This window comes from Sminthopsis crassicaudata, chromosome 1 (assembly GCF_048593235.1).
Source record: "Sminthopsis crassicaudata isolate SCR6 chromosome 1, ASM4859323v1, whole genome shotgun sequence".
Taxonomy (NCBI): Eukaryota; Metazoa; Chordata; class Mammalia; order Dasyuromorphia; family Dasyuridae; genus Sminthopsis; species Sminthopsis crassicaudata.
The window spans coordinates 399,381,859-399,406,784 of record NC_133617.1 but is presented as its reverse complement, the minus strand read 5'-3'; the positions used below and the strand labels follow the sequence as shown (position 1 = coordinate 399,406,784).

At 53.1% G+C, this 24,926-nt stretch overlaps 2 protein-coding genes across 4 annotated transcripts in view; one reads left to right on the top strand and one right to left on the bottom strand.

The window, feature by feature from the left end:
* Positions 1-24,926, top strand: part of CORO7 (coronin 7) — a 99,902-nt gene that overhangs the window by 53,496 nt on the left and 21,480 nt on the right. The gene's annotated exons all lie outside the window — the stretch shown is intronic.
* VASN (vasorin) lies at positions 1,252-15,590 on the bottom strand. Of its 2 annotated transcripts, none has more exons than XM_074280002.1 (2): positions 15,304-15,590; positions 1,252-4,075 (listed from the first exon to the last, which is right to left on the bottom strand). In XM_074280002.1, exons 1-2 carry the CDS (start codon positions 15,573-15,575, stop codon positions 2,017-2,019), a joined length of 2,331 nt encoding a protein of 776 aa, XP_074136103.1. In that variant the 5' UTR covers positions 15,576-15,590; the 3' UTR covers positions 1,252-2,016. The 2 variants fall into 2 exon arrangements, with proteins under 2 accessions (XP_074136103.1, XP_074136104.1); XM_074280003.1 differs by having other exon boundaries at positions 1,252-4,071; positions 15,304-15,440.

Genomic DNA, 24,926 nt, shown 5'->3' with positions numbered 1-24,926 from the left:
AAAAGAGGAGGTATCCCGAAGTGCTACTAGTGGGACGAGTCTCTTTTCTTTTGGGGGGGGTCTTCCAGAAAGACTAAGAGAAATGAGGCTTGGGGCTAAGAGCACCCTGAGGGTCCTAGAGGAAGGGACTTCTACTGCTGTTGTCCGGAGTGAAAAAAAGTTGACAGGTCTGTGTCCTGTTCATTCAAAGACTGAATAGAAAATTAAGCACTAATCAAGTACCAGTCTCCAAGGCAGATATAGGAGCTGCTGCTTTAGGATATGAGGAGTGGACAGGCATTGTCCCCTAGCCCCACAGAGCTCAAAGTGATGTTATAGAACAGAGATTTACGATACATGGATCCACTGGCACTGAGGTTTGAGCTAGGACTTCCTTTGCTATGTCTGGTCAGAACTAGGACAAGTGTTCCCTGGCTTCCCAGACTGTCCCCTGGGGAGAAGAGAGCAAGTTCAAGCCTCACAGAGCACCTCTGGGCCCTGCAGTCAGAGCAAGCACTAGCCCATCCCCGGCTCCAAAGGAGGGTCGTGTCAGACATCAGAAAGGAGTTGCAAGATCTGGGGCAGCCCTAGGTTGGCTTTGTAGTCTGACAGACCTCAGTTCTGTCCGCATTGGGATCTCAAGAGTGAGTTCACCTCAGCTGTAAAAGTGGGATCATAACAGCACCTTCCTCATGGGGTGGTTGTGAGGATCAAATGAGACAAAGTTTGTAAAATGCATTGCCACCACAGGTGCCCTGTCCTTCCGAGGGATGTAAGCAGAGCTTTTATCTTCCACCTCTTTAGATTAAGGGACCTGGAAAGAGAAGCCACAGATGACTACCAACCCTACTCAGTATAGTCATCCGGGCCCTCCTTTGATCTTTCCCAGCCTATATTCCCATCAGCCCCTGACCTGGAGAATAGTACTTACTGGGGGTACTCTGATCCTAGATTCCCCTTTCCCCTCAGTCTTCCTGAAAGAAGCCTAAGACAAGAACAGCCCAAGAGTTCTGTGTGCCCTGACTCTTAGAACCCTAGGAGATCAAGCTAAAAGCTATCAGATAGTCTGATGGGTTTCTGATGAGTAAACTGAGACCCAAAGAGGGAAAATGACTTTCCTAACATTGCTCATTTCCTAAAGAACTCAGCAGGGCTGGAATTCACACCCATGTCCCCTGATTCACAGTCCCACTCCACCCTCCTGACAAGCCAGAAATTAGGCAACACAAAATCCCCCACGTGATTTCCTCCCATACAACATGGGGCCAACTCTGTGGACTGATGTCTGATTTTATTTCATTTATTTCTTTTTATTACAAAAGGCCTTCATGTCATCATCTGTCTTACAAAAACCAAAGTCCTTGCCTCTGGGTTTGAAAAGTGCTTTCCCAGAAGAAATGGGAAAGAATATGATATAAATATTTTTTCCAAAAAAAAGTCCTTAATCTTCTTTCCAGTTTCTTTTGTTCCTTCGATTCCTCAAGGCTGAAGCTGGAGTCCACACCTTTGAGGAGTATCTTCCCTGCCCGGACCCTGCCCAACTCCCACAAGATTTCCTTCATTTTTTGTGCCCTTCCCTCCCCTCCCCCCAAGACCTCTCAGGAGGAAGGGAGTTGGCAGTAGCTCCCCTGAGAAGCTCACGCCTGTGTTACCAGCACACAGGGGGCCCCCAGGCCCTCCCCACCCCAGGGGGCTTCCAGACATGAGAAAGGGGTACGAGGAGGGTAAGGCTGTGTGGCTCCAGGAGATTGCACCTCGTTGGGGATGGGTCAGGGAGCTGGGATCAGAGACTCTGCAAAGCTGGAATGATCCTGAAGCTCATCACGCCCAACGCCCTCATTTTACAGATGAGGAAACTGAGGTCCAGAGTGCGTGACGCAGTTAGTGGCAGAGCCAGGACAACACCAGGGCTGCTAGTTCCCAGCCCTGGGCCCTTCTCGCTGCCCGTGGCTGCCTGCCACGTGACCTTACAGCCTTCATGTCGGGGATAATGGAACTAGGCTCTTGGGCCCGGTGGCTCCCTTGACCAGGCAGGATTCAGAAGTAGGAGGGCTTGGGAACAGGGGCCCTGTTGTTATTGCCAGCAGCGTAGGGCATGAGCGGCACTTCGCACTCAGAGCCGCTCGACAGCACCCCGACGCCCTCGGGCAGCTTGGGGCCCGAGTCCTCCAGCGGGGCCTTCACCCCCCCCAGCTCCATGGGCCCGGCCTCTGCCCCCAGCTGGCCCCGCCCCTTGTCCTGGGCGTTCCTTCGGCGGAGGCAGTACATGGCTCCCGCGGCGGCCAGCACCCCCAGGAGCAGGGCCGCCAGGGCGGGCACGATCATGAGCGGCAGGTTGCCCTCCTTGCTCTGTGTGACGGGGGCGTGGTTGTAGCGCACGGAAGGGGAGGTGCGGGCCTCCCCGCAGGCCTCCTCGCCCTCGGGGCCCCGAGCGCCGCCCAGGGGCCCCACGCAGATGGAGTAGGTGGCGTTGGGCCGGAGCTGGGTGACCGTGTACTCCGAGAGGGTGGCGGGGAGGCTGAGGGTCACGGGCCTTTTGTCGGGGCCCGACAGGTTTCGGTAAGTTAGCCGGAGGCCCTTGAGCTGGGCCTTGTTCTGGGTGTAGTTCTTCAGCCTGACCCGCAGGGAGGTGGCGCTCACCTGCTCGATGCTGAGTTGGGAGAGCCGCGTGGGCAGCCTGGTGGGGGGCGGCGGCGGCGCGGTGGGCCGCCTGGCCTTAGCTTCACAATAGAGGCCCGAGAAGCCCTCGGGGCACAGGCACTCGAGGTGGTGCCAGGCGTTGAGCCGGCAGGTGCCGCCGTTGAGACAGGTGTGGGCGGGGCAGTCCTTGGGCCGGGCGCCCGTGCTGCCCGTGGGGGCCGTGGCAGAGGGCGGGCTGGGGCCGTCCCCGCTGGAGGGGGCCGCCGTGGGCGCCCGCGTGCTGGGCTCCGCCGGCGGCAGGCTGGTGAGGGGCAGGGTGGGCCAAGGGGTGGAGGGCCGGGCGGTGGTGGCGGTGGTGGTGGTGGCCGGGCAGCCAAAGTCCGCGTAGTCCAGCTGCTGCAGAAGCTTGCCCGCGTTCTTGGGGGGGAAGTGGCACCTCGTCTCGTCGGGGCTCCATATCATCACCCGGCTCTCCCGGGCCCACTGCCCAAACCAACTCAGCTGGCACACGCAGTTGAAGGGGTTTCTGGCAGCTGTGACCTCTCGGAGTCGGGGGAACCGGCTGAAGAAGTCCCGAGGGAGGCCCTGCAGGCTCAGGTTGCTGAGGTCCAGCACCTGCAGGTTGGTTAGGCCCTCCAGGTCGTCGGGCAGCAGCTGGGTGATGCGGGCGTTCCCCGCCAGAGTGAGGCGCGTGAGGCCTCGGAGCCCCCGCAGCACGGCCGGGGCCGCCTCCAGCTGGTTCTCGGAGATGTCCAGCTCGTGCAGGTTGCGTAGGCCCGCGAACAGCTCCTCATCCAGCCGGCTCAGGCCCAGGCCGGCCAGCTTCAGCGACTCGATGTTGCTCATTCCAAAGGTGCCCGCCTCCAGAGCTGGGATCCGGTTGTGGCTGAGGTCCAGCAGCAGCAGGCGAGGCAGGTGCAAAGGGGGCAGCACGTGGAGCTGGTTGTCTTCCAGCTTCAGCTCCAGAAGGCTCTCCAGGGTGTCAAAGGCGTCCACCTGGATGTGGTGGATGCGGTTGTGGGACAGGTAGAGGCGCTCAAGCAGGCGGAGGCCCCGGAACGTCTCGTTGGTGATCTCCTGCAGCTGGTTGGATGAAAGGTCCAGGTTGCTGAGGTTGGCTAGGGGCTGAAAGACTCCCCCGTGGAGGATGGAGATCTGGTTCTGTGACAGGTCAAGGAGCTGCAGGGCAGGGAGGCCCACAAAGCTGCCGGAATCCAGGGTGGTGATGCCATTCTCAAACACATACAGGTCGGCCGTGTCTGGGGGCACATCGTTAGGGACAGTGGTGCCCTTCCGGGCAATGCAAAAGACAATCTGTGGCTGGTTGCACTGGCAGCCTGCCGGGCATCCTTGCACCTGTGGACCCTGGCAAAGCAACAGTAGTAGAAGCAGTGGCGGCGGCGGCAGCGGCAGCAGCAGGATCTTCCTTAACCCGGCAGTCATGGTTTGACCCTGGCTGGGAGAGAGAGAACAAGAATGGCTGAGATTTCACATTTTGAAACTCATAAGCTAAAAGGAAACTCTAGGGGTCATTCCCTTCCTTTTTCTGCAAGCTTCCCCTGTCCTGTTCCATCCTAGACAAGTGGGGGTCACTCCTGCCTTCAGAAATTGCTGCTAACACATGGTGCAGCCACATCGGTCTTCTGTTCTGGCTGGTTCCCACTCTTTCCTGTTCTCTAATCTAAATCTTTCCTTCACTTAGAAGGCTGATTTCCTGGGGCTAAGGTCTATAAAAGTAAAGGCAAATGGCTCCCAACATACCTTTCGGGAACACCTGGTTCTGACCAATCTCTGCTTCACACACACACACACACGTTTAAATTCTCAGCCCAAAAAGGAAACATTCCAGACTTCCCTACTCACTTTTATCACGGAACTCCACAGGGATAGAAAGGTTCCTTGAGAACCCCTTATGACCTTAAGGTTCTCTAGTCTGAATTGATGCACCCAGTTGTCGCTGTGAATAGCAAATGAGGTTGGGAGACAAGGGAAAGCCAAGGTGCTAGTCAGGAAAAAAATCCAAAAACCAGCAGCTGCCTGTCCAATTTACTTCTTTCCTTTGCTCTCCTCCTTCCCCAAGAGCACGAGGAAAGACCGCAGCTGGGAAGACTTCACATGGAAACTATTGGGATTGGTGTTTTTCCACTTGTTAAGTCAGCAACCTGCCTGGGATGGAAGCTATTGAACCCACCAGTATGTGGCTGCCAGGCCTTTCACCTAGAAGCCAGACTCATTTATAGGGGGTGGGGTTAGGAGATGGAGAGCTGATTTCTTCCCCCCCTTCCTACACTTTATGTCCAAGTTTTTCCATACTTGGGGGTGACCACATTGCTATTCAAGGAATGATGACAGGAAGAGAGCCCGAGCCAAAGAAGACTAGCTTTCCAAATGTCCCTTCTGTTCCCGCCCTTCCTCCATCCCACCGTCTCTTCCATTTCATCTCTGAGGTTTTGCGGGTAAGACTGGAAGCAGACGGGTGTAGGATCTCCTGGGAGAGGCCCCTTCCTCCTTCTTGGCTAGGGTCTCAGGAGACACTGGATAGCATGAAGATCGCCCCTCTGGTGTATCCCCTCAGACTGCCGGCTGTCTCCCTCTGTGGCCTCAGATTCAGAATGGGGTGCTTCACATCATATCTCCCCTGTGATTAGCCATCTCCTCAGATGAGACTGAATTGATTTCTCTGTAAATCACAAGGGTCTTGAAGGCCTGGGTTGTGTCCTTGTACCCAGTAAGGATAAGTAAGGCCCCCGCTGCAGCCCAACGCCATCTCTCAGGGAGAAGCCCCAGAAGGAGGCGCAGTCTGTGTTATGTGCCCTTCTCCTGCAGCTCCAGCACGATGGGATCCACAGGCTGGGTCAGGCGCCCAAACGTTCCCTTTTCTCGGACCTTAGGAAACTGTACCTAGATGAGCTCCAGAATTGCGGTCCCCTAGGCAGCCTGAACAGAGGATGTATCTTTATGAGAGGTCCAGGGTCAACAGCCACACTTTTTTGGCTCTCCTCCTCCCAAAATCGTTACATAAATGTGAGGGCTGAGGCTGGTGTTGCCTTTGAGTGTGCCAGGGACCTTGGGGATGCAGAAGAGAGGAAATTGAGCACTTTGCAAAGGAGAAGTCCTTGTCTTCATGGGCTGGGGAGCTCACTCCCACTCTGGACTCTAAACACTCCTCTTTCTCCCTAGATCACAGACAAAAGCCCTTTGTCCCAAAGCCTTTGTAATATGGGAGACTACGAGAAGGGGGGGGGGGGGCGCAGACAGGCAGAAGGTGGGAGCTGGAGTAAGTTGGTGGAGCTGGGACCACAGGGTTTAGGAACCAGGCAGCACTGGACCTATGGTTTATTTTAGCCTCTGAATTTCAGTCGGTTTACCCTGCCTGTCCTTGGATAGGTCAGACTGCCTGAGCCTATGAAAGCAAAGAACTCATCTCATCTTACTCGCGCCAGGTCACCACAAACCCACGAAGCAGTCTTAGAGAAGCCTCCTTAAATCTGCCGGGATGCTGGGGTCATTCACGAGCCCTTCTCTGCTGCCTCGAATCCTCTGTGGGTCTCCGCTCCTAAAATGCGTACTTTGGGAGACGATCAGGACTCCCGGGTGCAGCCTCCAGCTCTGATTCTCTGACCCACTACATGGCATAGCCTCTGTGGAAGTCTCACTACCCCCAAGTCTTGTTTGAAGTGTGTCCCCCCCCCCGGGGCTCCACTCTGTGAGCTCCATCATGAGGATAGGGTCAAGAATGGCCATCCAGTCTCCCCTTACGCCCTAGCCTTTCTCCAGATTGATGGGGGCTTTGAGGTTTGATCTGCTCTAGGGGAGGAGACAAGCCAGCTGAGACTCAGTTGTACTCTTCCTTTTTATCCTTTGCCAACAGAGATGTCAGAGAAATGGGCCTCCACTTGGTAGTGTCTGTTCCCGGAATGTTTTTCCTGCCATCTGAGCAGCCAGTAAAATGGGCCACTCCTCTTGTCCATACCAGCCAATGCTGAGTCCTTGAAGCTAACTAATGATGCCTCTGCCTCCAGTGCTGAGGCCCAGACTAGGGGCAAAGGCCATCGATCCAGAGCTGGATGCAGCCTGCCCGTCAGGCCTCGAGGGACCCGCCTTCCTTGGTGGCCCTTGTTTTTGTGACCGTCGCAGCCCGCAGATGCAGAGAAGGTCTCGTCTCCAGCTGGGGGGGTTAGCTGCTTCTGCCCCCGTCTCCTCAGTTTTGCCTACAAGTCTTTGCCCACATAAGCAACCGCCCCAAGCACGAGCTGCCATGTCGTGGTAGCAGAACATTATTGCAAAAGTCAAAAGAGGAGTTCGGCTCTGGCGTATCTTGGATAAGTCACTTCCCTTTGGATCAAGGATTCCTCATCCATAAAGAGGATTACATAATCTTTAAAGCCATTTCTAAATCTGATATTCTGTGACTGGGTGCCATGTGCTTCTGGGCTGGGTTAGACTTGATTCTGGCTTCTTGTCCAAGTCTCCTGGCGGCTCATTGGGTCTGATGATCTACCCTCCCTTCTCTCTCTCCCCATCCCTTCTTTCTCTCCCCCTTCTTGGACTTGTCTCTAGGCCGTTACTCCTCCTCTCACCCCTGGTTCCTTCCACTGAGTCAGAAGATGCCTGGGTGTGGCCCGGGCCAGATGTCAGCCAGGGCTTGGGGCGGCCTCCCCCCACCCCACTCCCCACCCTACCTTGACTGCCTGTCTCCCGTCCCTCTGGGGTCCCTGGCTCTGAGCTCCATCTGTCCTAGAGCTTAGGAGGGAAACAGCCATTCTGTGGCTCTTCACTGCCCAAGTCTTAGACCTCTTCAGTGGCCCACACCTGGTCTAGTGGTATCTGTAGAGACGGAGGGTGGGGTAGGAAGGGCCTTTGTCTGGAGTGAGTTAGGGCCTCTCAACAGGAAAACCCAGGAGCTGATGATTTAGTTCAGTTCATCTGTCTTTTAGCCCCTTTAATAAGCAAAATAATTAAAGGGGGAGCCGGGGATTTGTCCGGAGTGGGCATCTGGCTGACAGGTAATAAGCTTTGGAATGTGTGGCTGGAGGCAGTGGGGAGGGGAGCTGGGGGGAGGGCAAGGGGCTGAGCCAAAGAGTAGCCTGAACAGAAAGGAAAACTGAAGTCTGTTCTTTCTCAAGGGACTGTTTTCTCATCTTTGGGTGGAACTCCCCCATCAGCCCCGAAGAGCAATAGTAATAGTATACAGGGCACTTTCCAGACACTTCTCGTTGCTCTTCATAAACCCTAAAGTAGATAAGGCAAGTGTGACCTTTCCTACTTTCTAGTTGAAGAAACACTCAGGACATAGAGCTGCTAAGTGTCAGGATCACAAAGTCCGGCCTTCGAACTGCCACTCCGAGGCTCCTGCTCCGCCGGGGTTCTAGAGCAGGACGAAAGAGGAAGCTGGCTCGGCCTGCAGGCTTGTGGGGAGAGGCCGCCAGGGCCCTTCTTGGGAGGCACAGCTGGGGCCAGTTCCCCAGTGCAGCCCCCCTCCGGGGCTCTGGGATTGCCTCCCTGCTGCTAACCATAGCTGACAGTTACAGAGGTCCTTACAGAATAGAGTGCGTTACATACAGAATTCATTTGGTGCTTCAGACAGGGAACAGTCTTGTTCCCATTTCATGGCTGAGGATGCGGAGCCCTAGGTTGCATTGGTTAAACTTGTTAAAGCCGACATAGGCAGGAATTGATAGAGTTGGGGCGCGTATACCAAAACGCCTCGCTAAGACTTAACCTCCCACCTCCTGCTAGAAAGAAGCCCCCAACGTCACTACAAGTCTGCCGGGGGCTCCCTCTGAGCCGCTTCTCATTGATAAAAATCAGGTAGGAGCGAGGTGGGGGAGGCAGCTGGGCAGCCAGGTCGGGGGACCAGGGCATTCGGCCTCGCCGGCCTAGCCTCCTTTTCTGTCAGAGAGCACTCACGGTCGCTGCCTCGGTTCCGTGTGGGAGCGTCGGAGGGTGCTCCTGAAATCTCCGGTGGACGGCTACAAGCGGCGTGTGGCTGTGGGGGTTGGTGCTCCGTGTGCTCGCGCGCACACACTTAGGCTGTGAGCAGCCCGTTTGCCCCTGGCTGGGTTCATAACTGCTCAGACAGAACTTAGGAGTCTGGTGCTTTGATATCGGATACTCTAACCTGGGGCCGGCTAAGGGGAGTTGGGGGTCTGACAGACTCTGGCTCTCTCCTGCAAAGAGGGGGAGGGGATGGGGAAGGCAGAGGCTTCTGGGATGGTTGCTGCGGTGACCCGACCGAGTCCTGATTCAGCCTGATTGTTACCTCTGCTCTCCTCCCCATCCCCCCGGTCCCGCTTTAAAGCTGGGTCTGCCTCCTGATGAAAACAAGCTCCCAGAAACCCAGCATAGCTTCAGACATCCAGAAACAGCCGCGGCTATGTTCTGAGGGGACTGGGAGCTTGCGGCACCCTGGCCTCGGGCCTGCTCTGCCCTCCTCCCCCCCATCACCTGTGCGGGCACATGGGCCTCAGAGCCCCAGAACACTAGCTCGGGACGTCTGAGGGCTGACGGGGCTCAGCCCCTGGGCTGTGTGCGGTGAGCTGGGCCGGGTACCCCGAAGGCGGCCCGCGGCTCGGGATGACCCTCGCGTCGGGTCGGGTGGGTCCCCTCTCTGACATGAGGTGGAGGGCGGGGGAGGGGGGAGGCCCTCCGGGAGATGATTCAAGATGCGGGACTGGGGAGGGGGTGGGGCTGGATGGGCCACTCCAGCTCATGACCTCAGGGCCCCTGGGGGGGGATGAGCAACTCCAGTGCGCCCAAGGACTCTGGCACCCACATCCCTGTCCTCCAGCTCACCCCACACACGCATTCTAGATCCACCCTCTGCCTCCCACAGCCCTCCTCCCTTAACCACACACCCCTGTAGCAGTGACACAGATCCCTGTAATTCAGTCTTCCTGTTGTGCAGGCGCTCTCTCCTCTCTCAGTCACACACACACACACACACACACACACTCTCACAGACCCCCGTGCTGCAGCCTGCCCCTCCCCTCCCTCTCCTCCTTCGCAGGGGTCAAGGAAGACAGAGAGCATGCCTCAGAGAAGAATAGAGGCGCCCCCAGAACTCTGTTCTTCTTCAGAAGGACTAGCCAGACGAGGCTACCTGATAAGGCTCTCCCAGGGCAGAACGGCTTGCAGCCCATCCCGGGCTCGGCCTAGGTGGGCGGGGGCTTCGCCCCCACTGACCCTCCGACCTGGCCCACACACTTGGGGACAGGCACACCCAGGCGCAGGTTTCGCTGACTCGTCTCCATCCCGGGCTGAGGCGGCAACGTCCCTCTCTCCAGCCCCAGATGGGCCGCCTCTGTCCCCGATAGGCGGGAATGAGAAGGAAAGGGGACCCCAGCTGCTGCCCCTGCGGAGCTACAGGGTCCCCAAGAGTCTGACTCAGCACTAACTGTGTGCGTCAGTGGGCTTGACCCCCCCCCAAAGCAGCTCCTCGTCCCCCCCAGACTGACGTCCCAGCCCTTGGGCTCTCCAGAGCCGTCCGAAGGCTGGGGCCGTAGCTTCTGTAGCGGTCCCCGGGGAGATTGGACCGGTGGCTCGGTCATTCTAGTGCCAGACCCCCTCATTCTCAGGGGGCTCCGATGCCCTCCAAGGGCCAGCCGAGGGGGGCGGGGAGAAATGGCGATGCTCCGAATTGTCCCTGGCACCCGCCTTCAGTTTGCCCTGCCACGGAGGGCAGGCACCAGCCTTGCCCAAATAGTTCAGTGACTTGACAGCCACCAAACCTGTCAGCCCGGGGTAGGGAGGCGAGTGACTAAGGCTAATCATTATCCCCGGGAGGGCACCCGAGGGCAGGATGCCCCAGGCTGGCTGACAGCCCGAATCCTGGCTGTTGGGGCGTATACTGCAGGTGTCCCTTAGAGAGTTTTACGGGGATGAGGCAAGCTTCATTCTCCGCCCAGATGGGGAGAGGGCTGTGGGGAAGAGGCTACAAAGCAGCAGATAATTCAGATAGCCTTTTTATTGGGTTCCGGAATGCGCTGTCCGCGGCTGGCCTTGCTCTTGGCAGAAGAACCACATTCCTTGTTGTCCCCAGCTTTTCCTGTGTGCCCTCCCCCTTAATCAGCTAAAATGAGAGGTGATGGGGAGTCACTGGCATTCCCCAGCCCCAACCCAGTGGTTAAGCACCTTTGGGGAGGGCGAGGCTGGGCTGAGTCTGCGCCCCTCTGGCCTAGCCTGTCCGAGACCTGCAATTAACCCTGAGCTGGCACCCCAGCAGGCCTGACTCATGAAGGGTGGACAGGCACTGTAGCCGGAAGGTGGGTGAAAAAAGACATCTCCTTCCGAATCTCAGGCCAAAAGAAGTCTCGGGGTTGGGGGGGGCGGACTGTGGCCGGGCCAGGGACGCAGACAGCTCCCCGGTGGGCGGCCTCTTCTCTCCCACAGCCCCTCACAAGCTCTGTCTGGTCCGCAGGTCCTTAAGTCATGTCCTCTCCTCTTCCTTACCGCTGCCATGGTCTCCCTGGCTGTACAGCTCATCCCGTGTCTAAAGGGTGGGAGCTAGCATGGAATCACTTCTCTCCCCGACCCCCAGGGAATGGTCTCCCCCATTCTTTCAGAGAACAAACACGTCCCATTCTGCTGCTATGTCAGAGCACAATTTACTTAGGGAGGAGGAAGAAGAGGAGTCAGTAGCTGCCCCAGTGTCTGTCCCCTCTCCTTAGGAACTAGCCCTTTCTATTTAATTAAATCTCTACGGCAGCCTCAGAGGAATGCCTCTGGCTTATTGCATTCCCTTGGGAACGGTCTGACAGGAGGGCCCTGGCACCCCTGGGCCGGCACCCGTGTTTACTCTTGCTTCTCTCCAGCCCGAGCCCCCTCTCAGACTGGGGTTCCTGCAGGCAGAGTCGCTGCCACAGGGCCTCTCGCCCACCCCAGGTGCCTGGCCAGGCCTGCTTAAAGGAAAAGCAATCCGGCTGTCTCAGGAATGTGGAAGCTGATAAAAGGAAAGAGGGCCCAGCCTTGGAGCTCCTCCCTCCCAAGCCTCCCCCACCTACGCTCCCCCCACCGAGGCACTCTGCAGCAGTCACGTGCGCCCCAGACACAGGCCCACGCGCCCAAGCACACCCACTACGCCGCGCTCCCTCCTCCAGACACACGCACACAAACACAGCCGCCCCCTTTCTCCAGAAACTCATTCGAATTCCTATGTGATGAGGGGAGCGGGCTTTCTTGGCAGCACCACCCCTCTGGCTTCCCAGCCCTTGGAGGCAGGAACTGAGCTCCCAGGGTGCAGGGTCAGGGCTTCCTGAGGATACCCCAGCAGAGTGTGAGCTCTGGGAGGTATGGATGGCACCCCTGGGGGGGTAGGGGCTGGGTAGAAGCTGGTCCAACGACTGACTGGTCAGAGAATGACTAAGGGAACCCAACTCCCTTTCTTTCCTATTCTCCAGACGGGTCTCAGTACCCAGGAAAGAAATGAAAGAGAACTTCTCTCCTTGAGCATCCTCATTGCTCTCCTCTCCCCAACAGAGGGGTGCTATTTAGCTCCTGGAAACCTGTCTTCCCTTGGTTGTTGGGCTCAAGGAAAGGGGCACGGCCTTCCCCAGCCTTAGCCTTTGTACCTTCTCAGCCCTTCCTCTCACAAAGCAGAATCCTCTTGTAAAGAGGTCCCTGGGACTTTTGGATCCCTGCTCCCTGTCATTCCTGGGTCCAGGAATTTCTCTAAGAAGGCTAACTGTGGCCACAGCCAAGAACTTAGAGATGGGAGAGTGAATAAACTATAATCATAAATTATAATCATATAATCATAATTGGGCTGCTGCATGTTGCCGATAAGGAGAAGACTGGTCCTGATTTTAAAACAAAGAGAACCAGTGTTTGGGAAAGCTGTCATCAAAAAAATAGAATGAGCTCTCTTGTAAGGTAGTGAGTTCCCCATCACTAGAGGTCTTCAAGCAAAGGCTGGATGACCATTTGCCCAGGATATTGTGGAGGGGTTTTCTTCCCAAGATATGGCCTCTCAGTTCTCTCCAGTTCTGGGGAGTGCTGCTCTTGCTCGCAGCATTGGATCTTGAGATCACAGATTGAGAATCCAGAGAAGTCTTTGAGGTCCTTTCCTCCAATACCCATCCACCCTCTCTTTTCAGAAGAAAAGAATTGAGGCCCAGGGAAGTTAAGGGACTGATCCATTGTCATACAGCTCATAAGTGACAGAGCTAAGATGTAAACTTGTGTCGTTTGATTCTAGGTCCAGAGCTCTAGCCACTGCTCACACTTTCTCCCTTTGATAGAGCATAGAGCTCAAGGTGCTTTGGCAAGAAGGAAATACAACCTTGTGGTGAGGGTAGGACCTGGACAGCGCTCCCAGGAAGCCTGCAGCTTTGGGGGGGAGGTGGGCATCTGCCTGGTACTTTGACAAGAACTGATATAACCCTTGTCCTTCCAAACCCTTGGACCCTCCGTGTCCTCCGTCGTCGGTCAGGAATTTTGCTTCAGGGGTCAGCAGGGGTTTCTGTGTCCTCCTGCCTTGATACTCTATTGAAATGGCTCTTGGGCTTCAATGTCTTCATCTACATAATGGGGGGGGGGTTAGACTAAATGACTTCTTTTGGTAATAAATTCTCTCATCGGTTCTGTACCTCCTTGAGGGGCCACCTGGCAAATAGTGTAGGACCTTTCTTCCCCACTCTAGCCCTGGCACACCCTCCAGGTCAGAGCTTTCTCTGCACCACCACTGCTATTCCCACTCCAAGCTCCACAAAAAGCACCTCAACTTTTATCCTAGGCTGTGCCCAGGTGATGGGCCAAGGGCATCGGCCATGGCCAAATGACCCTGTCTGGCCAGTGCTGCAGCTCCCCAGCCCCACACATTCCAGGCCCCCATGCTCACAGCCTGGCACGTACACGCACCCACATCCCTCTTTTCTTCCCTCCCTCCCAGGCCCTCTGAGCCAGATAATACTCTGGAGGGAGTCCAGCCAGGCTGCTTATTAACAGAACCCTCTTCCTGCCTCTGACACTCTGTTTACAGAATCTCCAGGGTCTAACTCGACAAAGGGAGAAGAAAATAAACAAGGCAGGAGAAAGGGGGCTGCTTCCCCGTCCCCGGGCCACCAGGACCTCTGCTACTATCTCTGACTCTCACCTCTCCCAGCCAGCCCTTCTGGGCCTTCCAAGCTTCTCATCTCTGACCTGTAGACCAGAACTCCCCCCCAACTCTCACCCTGCCTGCTTTAAAGCTGGGGTACCTGAGCTTCAGGGACCAGTGCAGGCTGCTTATTGCTTCTTGCTTATAAGAGTGGAAGGGCACTTCTTATGTCCATATTCTCACAAGAACCTCCTCCTCCTCCTCCTCAGCACAATTGTACAGGCTTTTCTGTTTGGCTACCCAGTGCCCAAGAAGGAGCCAATAGCTCATAAAATAGAGACCGTTAAAACCCTAAAAGATCACGGAGTCCAGCCCCCTCCTTTTTTACACAACGGTCTCCACTTAAGGGGGATGCACTCCCCTAAGGTCACCCCCTGAGAGCAGAACCCCGGACTCATGAATTCTCGTGCGGCGGGCCGGGACAGAGCTCTGCTCTCCGTTGCCTTGGCTCTGGATCCCAGGAAAGGCGACCGGAATACCAATGGCTTACCTGTAGGAACCTCGGGACCCAGAAGCCCTGTGGCTGCAGAGAGTGGGGGCCTCCCAGAACTGTAATCATTAATAATGGGAGAGAAAGGTGTGCGGGTCCTGGTTTGGGAATGCTGCTACTTCCCGGTTGGAGCCAGCGGGGCCATTCCGCAGTGGCCCAGGCCGTGGGATCTTATCAGGGTTTCGGGCTGGCTCCGATGGGGACAAGTGATAAGGGCACTGGGTCATTAAGTTTGAAACCTGGAATTATTACACTTCCCGGAGACCCCTGAGGCGGTTCCTTGGCAGACTTGGAAGGGCCGGGGCGGAATGGAGCTCCCCGGGGTCCCTGTCTCCGGACCGCTCCCCGGTACCGATCCAGACTGACAAGCCCTGAGACCACTGAGTGGGCCCCGGGGGAGCTTCTCAGCTGAGGCCCCTGCGCCCCGGCCCGAGCTCCCCGCCGAGGTGGAGGCCCGGATCAGTCCGGGCTGGGGGCTGAGCTCTGAGGCGCGCCTTCTGGTCCCCCCTGCTCCCAGAAAGAGGGGGAGCGAGGAGAGACGGACGCTTCCGGCCGGCCCGGCGGGCTTAATTCACAGAGCCGGCGGAGGAAGCCACGGGAGCAGTGGGAGCAGTGCGGCCGTTTATGTGGTCTGCCTGCGTGTGTGCGGGATCCCCGCGGGGCACCCCCGCACGGCCGTGGGGCAGCCGGGCTCGGCGGCCGCGTCCGTCAGGGACCGGGGGAGCTGGGGAGTTTCCAGAGCGGTGTGGAAGTCCACGGGAGGGAGGGAGAGGGAGAAGGGGGGCCCACCAGGGTCTGCTTGTGTAGTGTGTGGAGAAAACGCGGCTCCGCAGAGCCCCTCCAAGTTTGCTGTGAGAGGTCTTGGGGCGTTCAGGTGTGTGTGTGTAGGGGGGGGTTGGCGCGCGCGTGCGTAATTTGTCCCGTTTCTGGATAAATCTCCAGTTTCTTGGAGTCTGCCCAGTCCGCGGGCTGTGTCAGCAAGATTTTGCGCTCCCCTCCCCTCCCGGGCCGCCCGAGGCTGCCTCCGCGGCCGGGCAGGAGAGGAGCCCGACGTGGAGCCCCGGGCAGCCCCCGGCCCCTCGGCGGGGCTAGCACTCACCGGCGCCGGCGGCCGAAGGCAGGATCGGGAGCTCTTCTGCGGCAGCCGCTGCGGGCTGGGGCGGAGAGGGGCGGGGGATCGCGGGCGGGCGGCGCTTCAGTCCATCCCCGCCGCGGCCAGGGAGCGGGGCTCCGGAGCTGAGCTGCTGAGGCCCCGGAGCCGAGTCTTCCGTCTCCCCGCCCCCCGACTCGGGCTCTGTGGGCGCTGGAAGGAACTGATTGCGGCCTTAAGAGTGGAGAGGGCGGGGCCTCGGCGCTGGGCAGGCTCCCCATTGGCGGGGGGGAGGGAGGGGGGGAGGGCCCTTTCATCCGTACGGACTGTGGGTACCTGGGGGCGGGAGGGGGCGCAGGCAGACCCCAGGGCCTTTTCTCCCTCCTCCCGCGTTTCTCGGCAGGACGTGCCTGCACGGCGCTCTCCGAGCCCGGGGGCTCTCTTTGCCCGCCTGGCTGGGGGAGAACTGAGGGAGAGGCTCAGGATGCTGAGGGGGGACCGCCTGCATTCGAGTGGTGTCCCCCTGAAGCGCTTCCACACGCTTTGTGGTCTCCTCCTGAGCCGGGCCCTTCTTCCCCACCTCAGTCCGGGCCTGTTTCCTCCGCCTCCCCCGAAAGAGTAGCCTCGAGCTGGCGATGCTTCCCCGGTTTCACAGATAGGGAGGCTCTGCGAGCGGCACAGTTGGAATCCGAAGCCGGTGGGACTCAGGGAGCTCGGCCGGCACACGCAGGGGGTGCTCGGGAGGAAGCCTCACTGGAGGACGCAGCCAGGCCCTCCTCTGTTAGAGCCCCCAGGGGCCCAGACCAGCCCGGAGTTCCCAGCCCCGAGGATTCCAGGAAAATGTATCATTTCTGCTGTCTTCCTCTCTGTCCCCTCCCCAGGGCTTTGAATCACCAGCTCCTAGTCCTGGGAAGTAGAGTTAGTTTGGAAACCACCAAGGAAACCTGGAAGCCAAACAGAACTGGGGTCTTGATAACTAGGAATTCCCCGTTCCATACACACCTTGAAAAGCGCCATCACGGGTAAGACCTCCTTCCAAGGAAGCTTTCCCTGCAGACACATCTAAGGAGCGGTGCTAGGACCGGTTGTGCCCCCCCCCTCCACTCCTCCCAGGGACTAGAATGCACTGGGGAGAGTTTAAATGCTCTTTAATTGGTCCCAGACAGGCAGCCTGGATATAATAGAGCCAGTATGGTACGGCCACAGCCTGGCTTCCAGTCCCAGCTCTGACAGCGCGGTGATACTGGGCAAGTCATTTCAGAATGTTATTGGGAGAAAGATGCTCTGTTAGTGGTAAAGCATTACCTAAGTTAGGAGTAATAATAATAATCCTGGGGCAAAGTTATTTAGCATAACCCGTCAGACCTACCTTAGATAAGCTCTTCCCACCTTAAAGTGTCTCCATGACTCTTCACAGACCCTACTCATCCCTCCATTTTTCACCGGACCCTGAGCACTTCGGTGGATTTCCCGAGCCAAGGCCCCGCCTCCAGGGCTCTTCCCATCCCACCTCCACCCTCACTAATCCAGCTTCACTCTTCTTCCAGACCCTTGCTTTCGCAAGTGTGACTCAGTGGGATTTTCATCCTTCCACTCACTCAGATATAGATACCTCTGGAATGGAATAAAGTCATAGAGTCAGCTTAGTGAGTGGTATCAAGAGCACGGGACCTGGAAGACCTGACTTTGATTTCTGAGTCTGACATTTATTAACTACATGAACTTGGGTAAATCGCTTTACTTTTCTCACTGGAGTTGCCCAACTATCTCAAGTTATTAGGAAGAAAGATCTTTGTATACCACAAAGCACTTCATATATGTGAGGTGTAAATTATCCAACAGTCTTCTGACAGAGCAGCCCTGCAGCAGACATAATCTGAGCCTCTAGGGCATCTTAAAAGGGTTAGCTTTCAGTAAGGGGACTGGAGCAGTGGGCAGGGGAAGCTGAGACAGGATTGAGGAGAAAGAAAACTAAAAGGAACCTTAAAGCTCATCTAACTCAACCACCTGTTTTACAGATTAGAAAGGTGTCCCTTTCAGTTCTTCGCTTTTTTTCCTTTTCTAATGAGAGGGTTGGTTAGGGTCCTTCCAGCATTATTGTTCTAGGGGACCTCTAGAGGAAGTAGAGGCCCAGGTAGCCTTGGAAGCACAGAGCAACTAACAGCTGGGATTTGAACTCAGATCAGATAAATTTGATGTGCTTCTACCTGACAGTCACTAGGACTTTGGAGAGGGTGAAGCTGAATGGCCTGCTTTTACTCCCACCAGCCATTGGTTTGAGCAGAACAGGTATACAATGCAACATGAAAGAATTGTGGGTCCACTGATCCTCTTTGGACAGAAGAGGCCTGGAATCTCACTGTTGTTCTGCCCTGCAGGTGGGGCTCTGGATCCTAGGATCGGAAGGCTGGGCTCCAGGATGTAGAGTCTGCAATACCTAAGGTTGGCATTCGCCTCACTTTGCCAGGCCTGGAGGGGCAAGGCCTGATGCTACAACCTATTTGCTAAACCCCTGGGGCTGATTCTATGGCCCCATTTTCAAGCCCATAATAGGGCCTGGGTAGGGACATTATCTTTTGGTGTAGCTGCCTGGGCACTCACTCATGTCTCTGTGGGGAAAGGAGGAGGGGATAATAGGACTGGCCTGACCAGTTTGAGGAGAAGGCCTTGCCCTTCACAATTTCCTCCTCTTTTGCCCCCCAGTTCCTGAGTCAAGGTGCTGAAACAGGTGCTAGACCGGTTGGACAGCTGACCCAATAAGAGCTGTGACCCTCCTCTTACTGGTTGCTGGAATGTGTCGGGACTCTAGGTTCCACAGGCTTAAGAGATGAATGGAATTAACACTGTCTGTGCCCATCTGATTGGGAAGAGTTCTGGATGGTATGAAGTATTCACATAAGTCAAAGAAAGGAGTTCCATCAGTGGTCCAGAGAGTCTCTACTATTCCCTCTGATCAATCAAAATGATACACATTTCCAAGCTTTTGTAAGCAGCTAGGAGGTGTTAGCTCTCTCCAGCTGCTTCCTTCCCCCTTCTCTATCCCCACCCCGCTCAGTCCAAACAGATTTATGAGTCCTGCTTTCTGCCTCCTTGGACTAGTAGAGATACACTCCCATTTTATTTCCTGCTTAAATGAAGCAAGAGATTCTCCTCTCCATCCTGATCCAGTTTAAGATGCAGCTAGTTCTGATGTGGGGAAAACTCATCAATGGACAGTTGTTAAGCATCAGCTGAGGTAGGAAGGAGTACATTCCAGGCTTGGCGCACAACCTGGCAAAAATGTAGAAGATGGAATGTCATGGGTAAGGAACTGCAAGAAATCCAACTTGGCTAGACCCTGGAGTGCAAGAAGAGAAATGATATACAGGGTATGCAAAAAAAAAAATCTTAATGCCGTTTTAAGCTTTTTGAACTTAAAATGATACTAAAAATTTGGGGATACCCCATTTAACAAGCCTAAAAGTTGAGCTGGGGTCAGATTTTCAGAAGAACTTTTTAAAACAATTTTCAATAGCAATTAAAAATTGTTTTCCAAATACCAAAAGAACTTTAAATGCCACACAGAGAAGTTTGCATTTGATCCTAGAGACAATTGAGGATTAGACCTATTTTTCAGGAATATCACTTTAGCAGCTATAAAGAAGATTGATTAGAGAAAGAAGTTGGGTATCACCTAACACTTTAAAGTGTGGGCTCCCTGTTGGAGGAAAAAACCCCAATAAAGGTAGGCCAGTATTCTGGGATAACTTGTCGAAAGCTCTTGAGGTCCTAGCATGTTCTTAACAGACAGCTTAAATGGCTGGTCAATGTCCAGCAGCAAGAATGTGTTAGGGAGAGTAGGAACCAAGCCCATAGGGACTTCTCCAGGAAAATTGGGGACAGGAGACCAGAGCCCTTTTCTTCAGGGTTCCTGACTAGTATCTGCTCCCAGATCAACCATTTCCCTTTCACAGGAAACTAGGAATGGCGGAGCTCCTGGCTCCCTGCTATGGGAGAGGAATAGTAAATGTTTCTGCCCCACATGTCAGTGTGATACCACCTGTTTTGGGTATAGCACCAACACGTGAGGATGGATGGACAGAGTCCTGGCCTGGTGGGGGGCCACAGGCATGCTATTGCCACCCGGGTCGTTGGTGGTACATTGGGACTAGAAGGCTTTAAGGCTCCTCAAGAAGAAGGAAGTGCATACAAGACAGATACTACCACCTGTGCCCTCTAACTGTGCTGCTTCCTTAGCCTCCTTACTGCTCTGATCATCCAGCTCCCAGGGGTCCGTGTCCTGATCCCCCGCTTGGCTGCCGCTGACCAAGAGTGGGCCCAGAGCTCCCTGTGGTGAAGGGAAGCTCCAGCTGTTTGGGGGGTACGCAGGAAGAACCAGCGACAGCAGCGGGGATATGGGGGACCAAAAGCCTGAGTCTCAAATCTGTCCACGAATTGTGCCCGCGCTTATGTTTGACTGAATACGTGTGTGACTTCCTTCCTGTGACCGTGTAAGGGCCTCTGCGTGTGTGTCACGCCGGGTCACACATGTGCGCGGTTCTCTGGATGTGGTCGTGACTGGGCAGACGAGCCTGCGTGTCAGGGCCGGCGCCCGGGTGCCCATTGTGTGGCCCAGTGCCCAGCTATCACTGATCTTTGGTTGCTGGCTAGTCTCAGACTCCTCTGCCCTGCAGCCCTGCCCCCGGCCCCAGAGCTGCCATTTAACTTCTTCCTAGCCCCCACGGCCAGTCACTTAGGACAGGGACAAACCCTGCCGGGGCAGCTCGTGCTCACCAGGAGCGTGCCAGACGAACTCGGGGAGGCTTCCCGGGAGATCGAGGCCAGGCCACACCCAGATCCTTGGCCCACTCTCCGGCTTTGCTTCACCCCACCCTCCCACGGGCTGGCCGAGGCTGGCTTGCCAGGGAGCGTGGGCGTTCCCGCTGGGGGGGAACAAGTTGGGCCAGAGGCTGCAGCCAGCTGGGGAACAGGACAGGGAAGACTGGTCAGCAGCAGCAGCCTGCGGGCAAAAAGCCGAGGGAGCCTCCTGTGGCGCGGGGCAAAGCAGGGCCAGTGATGGCTCCCCCAGCTGCCGGCCAGGCACCCGATGCCCAGGCTTAGGAACTTGTAGCCTCCAGCCACCGGGTGACTTGCTCTGAAGCTGGTAGCAAGAATATTCATGGTTCACATTGCTGTGAGCACTTGACTGTTTTCTGAGTATTTTCTTCACAATGGCGTCATGAGACAGATGTTACTGGTATCGCTCTCTCTGTTTTGTTAATGAAGGTGGCTGTGAGGTTGCTTACCCAGTCACCCAGCTGGAAGAAGGTCAGTGCCAGGGACCAGCACTCCCGCACCTCTCTGCTTTTCCCAGCAATTTTTCCCGTGTTTCTCTATCAGACAGGGTAATTTTGCAAAGTACCTGGCCCATAATAGGTGCTCCACAAATGCTAGTTGTGACCACCATCCTCATTCCTTGGGCGTCTTTGAGGCTGATGTCTTATGTGCAAATTGTATGTATGTGAACAAGGATGGTAGATGTATATGTGACATATGTGTGTGGTTCACATTCAGTCTGAAAAATGTTTGTCAGGCGCCTGCTGTGGATGGTGTCTAAAAGGGGAGGCAGAGATAAATGCCCTCAAAGAACTGATGCAGCTGGGGTGAGAAGTAAGGCGAGTATCCAGTTAACAGTGACATCAGGCAGAAGGCAGCGAGTATTCAGGGAGCTGTGATAATGACAGTAGTTCACATTTATAGAGCACTTAGGGTTTGCAGTACTATTTTTGATACTTCCCATTTGATCTTTACCAAAATCCCTTGTAAGGTAAGCGGTAAAAGTATTTTATACTTTGAAAAATCCGTGATCTCATCAGTGTGGATTCTTCCAAAGCCTTAATTCAGAATTCCAATACTAGGGACAAGCAGTACAAACCATGCCCTCAAATCAGTTTTGCAGTTTGCCATGTGGAAATGATACAAAAAGTAATCACAATTAAATATAACCTTATAAGTTACATGTTTAATTTTCCTTTACACATGTACAATATTAAATTTATTACATAAGAAAGAAAAATTTTAGCAATACTGACATGTAATTTGATATTAATAGTTATGACTATTTTGGTGGCAGTATTGCTAAATGGAAACATATTATTTAAGAAAAATAACTCAAAATCTTAAAAAATGTATGTTGAAAATTCTCTTTACATATAGTTAGAGAAAATAAAATATTAAATGAAAAAAACAAAACTAAAAAAAAGTAATAAAAAAGATTTCTAAATTTTTTTCCCCTAGGTCTCTGTCTCCAGGTTGTATTCAAGCATTCTAGTTTTGTTTTTCATTTATTGTCTGTGTTTCTTCAGTTTACTTCCTCCCCCCAATTACACACACACCTATAAAATGCTCACTCATATCTAACTCTTGTGATCCTGTGGGGTTTTCTTGGCAGAGCTATGTAGTAATTTGCCATTTCCTTATCCGGTGAGTTAGGGCAAACCGGTTAAGTGTCCAAGTTCCAGTAAATGCCTGAGGCCAATTTGAACTCAGGTCTTCCTGACTAGACTCAGAACTCTGTCCATTGAATCATTTAGTGCTTATATAAAACATAATAAATATTAGAAAATGCAAAGGAAAAAATGCTGACAAGTTTCACTACAAATGTTATCTAGTCTCATCACTGCTATATACCATTTCTTTTATATCCTGATGAACTCTGTATTGCCCAATACACAGTGGCTATTTATTACAAACCTTCAGTTCTTTTCTCTCAGACCCCTTACACCACCACGACCACTACCTCATCCCCTCTCAGTCTCAGACTTCATTGGAAAAAATGAATTTTTTTGTCAAGAGCTTCCTCTCCTCTCTGATTCCAAACTTACAGATCACCTCATCATCATTCCCTATCTTTCTTCCTTTGTTCAAGTCTCAAGAGGATGAAGAAACAACCCTTCTTGCCAATACGAACTCTTTCTACTATGCCCCTGGTCCTATTGCCTGCCATCTCCAGGAAACTGCCCTTTTCAGTAAATAAAACCAATTTTTAAAAGACAAAAAACTGCTCTTCTAATCATCTCTCTCCCTTTCTAATTTTCAACTTCTCTTTATCCACTGGCTCCTTTTCTGCTGCATGGAAACATGCCCACATCTCCCTCACCATTGAAAAAGAAAGAAAACAAAAACAAACTTGATTTGATTCTATCATCCTCTCAAGCTATAGTTCTATATCTCTCTTCTCTTTCACAGCCTTAGGCCCAGGGGATGGGGGAGAGGGGAAGAGAGCTATCTATATCACGTTCTCACTTCCCTTTATAGAGACAATCTTTACCTTTATAGAGATGGACCATGGATGCATCATTGAATTTCTGAGACACAACTTCCTCTTGCTATTTAATCTGGAAAATTTCAGTCAGCTTTTATACGAGCAACTATTTTATGGAGAACTCTCACATGGCAAGGTCCCCCATGGTCAAAAAATGTGATACAAAGACACTCTCAAGGTCTCAAGAACTTTAGAACTTTTTGTGTGATATGGGAGACACTGGCACAGGACCACCCAGCATGGTGTGCCTTCATCAGAGAAGGTGCTGAGCTCTGTGAGCAAAGCAGAGTTGAGTTAACCCAGAAGAAACATGAGCTGCACAAAGTTAGAGTCCACCCCGAATGTTCATAGAGACTATTTGTGTCCAACCTGGGGCAGAGCATTCTGAGCTCCTATTGGCCTGATCAGCCACAGTAGGACACATTTACTTGATTCTAACATAACAATGTTATTCTGGTCCTTTTTAAGAACAAAGAACAACCAACTCATTTTTTTCAGTTATTTGAAATCTGACTTCCTCCCTTATTCTTCCATTCCATTAAAATAGCTCTCTCTCCAAGATCACCAGTGATCATTTTATCACAAGATGCAATACTCTTTTCTCAGTCTTCATATTTCTTGACTTTTTTGCAGCATTTGACACTGCCGATCATCCCCTTCTGAATACTTTCTCTTCTCTGAATTTTTGTGACACTTCTCTTATGGATTTCTTTGTGTCTGTCAGACCATTTCTTTTTGATGCTATGCGGCCTTTTTTCTTTATACTTTCTCTTTTGGCGATTTCATTATTCTTCATAGGTTCAATTATGTATATGACTCCTACATCAGCATTCCACTCCTCATTTCTCCTCAGAGCTCCAGTCCCATATCGCAGGCTTCTCAAATTCAACAGGTCCAAAACAGAATTCATTATTTCCCCCCCTAAGCCTGTCCAGCCTAACTTCCATATTTCTGGGGAAGACAGCATCTTTTCCTTCTCATTCAGATTCACAACCCAGAGGTTACTCTTCCTTAACTCTTCAGATTCCCTCATTTCTTAGTCAATCATTTATCAAGTCATACAGATTCTATCCCTTCAACATTTCTCTCTAATCATACCAAAACTGCCCAAGTCCTGGTCTTTATCACCTCTTACTTGGCTGGACTATTGAGGCAGACTCCTAACTGGTCTCCCTGAGCCTAGTCTCTCCCCCAATCTATCCTCTAGGCCTAAGCTTCTTAAACTGTGGGTAGAAACCCCACACAGAGTCATGTAACTTGAATGTCATTGATTTATTTTCAGTAAATTTTTGATTTGTATATCTATTTTATATACCTATATATCTGAGCTCATAAAAATTTCTCTGGCAAAAAGAGATCATGAGTGAAAAAAGGTTTAAGAAGCCCTGCTTTAGATAGCTAATAAGTTGGTATTTGAAAAGTAAAAGTCTAAACTTTAAACTCCCCTGCCCAAGGAATCTCAGTGGCTTCCTGTTGTCTTTAATATAATAAAATACAGTCAGCTCTTCCCAGCTTGGCTCCAGCCTATCTCTTCCAAGCTCATTTCACATTTCTCCTCCCCACACACTCTGGATTCCATCCAAATTGACCCACTCACTGCTGCCTATAGGACATCCTGTCTTCCACCTCTGTGCCTCTGCTTTACTCACATGTTCTTTCTTCTCATCTTGACTTCTGGGAACTCCAGCTCCCTGCAAGCCTCAGCTTCAAGTGCCAGTGCCCTCAAGAGGCCTTTTCTCGTTCCTTCATTCCCCAGCCCCTATTGCCACTAACTTAATTTCATCTGTCTCTTGCATGCACTTATCTGAAAACATGTCATATCCTCCCAATAAGATGTAAGACTCTCATTTTTGTCTTTGTCTGGCACATAGGAAGAGGTGCTTAATAAATGCTTGTTTATCTCAATTTTAAATACATCCTGCTCTTCTCCAAGTGAACTCTTGGAGCTGTAATTGTAACACAGCTAACTATGAGTTGGTCAAAATGGATTTTGTTTGTAATTTGTTTTTGGATTTCTTGAGCAAGAGATCTTAAGTATGTTTTTTATTAATTTCAGGTTACTGAAAGATCTCTCACATGATGCTGCTGTTATGGGTGAAGTTAAAAATAGCCTCATTGTTGTTTTTAGGTCTGGATCAAGTTCCATATGGCCAAATCTAGGTATCATTTTAAGTGGGTCTGCTGCTGTTGCTGACGTTCTCTACCCTGGGAGGGTTGGTAGAGCATGATATTTAAAACTTTCTAAATTTCTGTGACATTTAAGTCATCACTATACCTTTTTTGAGGGAATAGTTGCATTGCTTTGGGCTATAAATCTGTCAGATTTACT

Excerpts from the sequence above, each read along its gene's own strand:
- VASN (XM_074280002.1), bottom strand. The coding sequence starts at position 15,575 with ATGGGGAGCCTGCCCAGCGCCGAGGCCCCGCCCTCTCCACTCTTAAGG. Across the intron at positions 4,076-15,303 it reads GCCTTCGGCCGCCGGCGCCG|CCAGGGTCAAACCATGACTG; the intron begins GTGAGTGCTAGC and ends TCTCTCTCCCAG.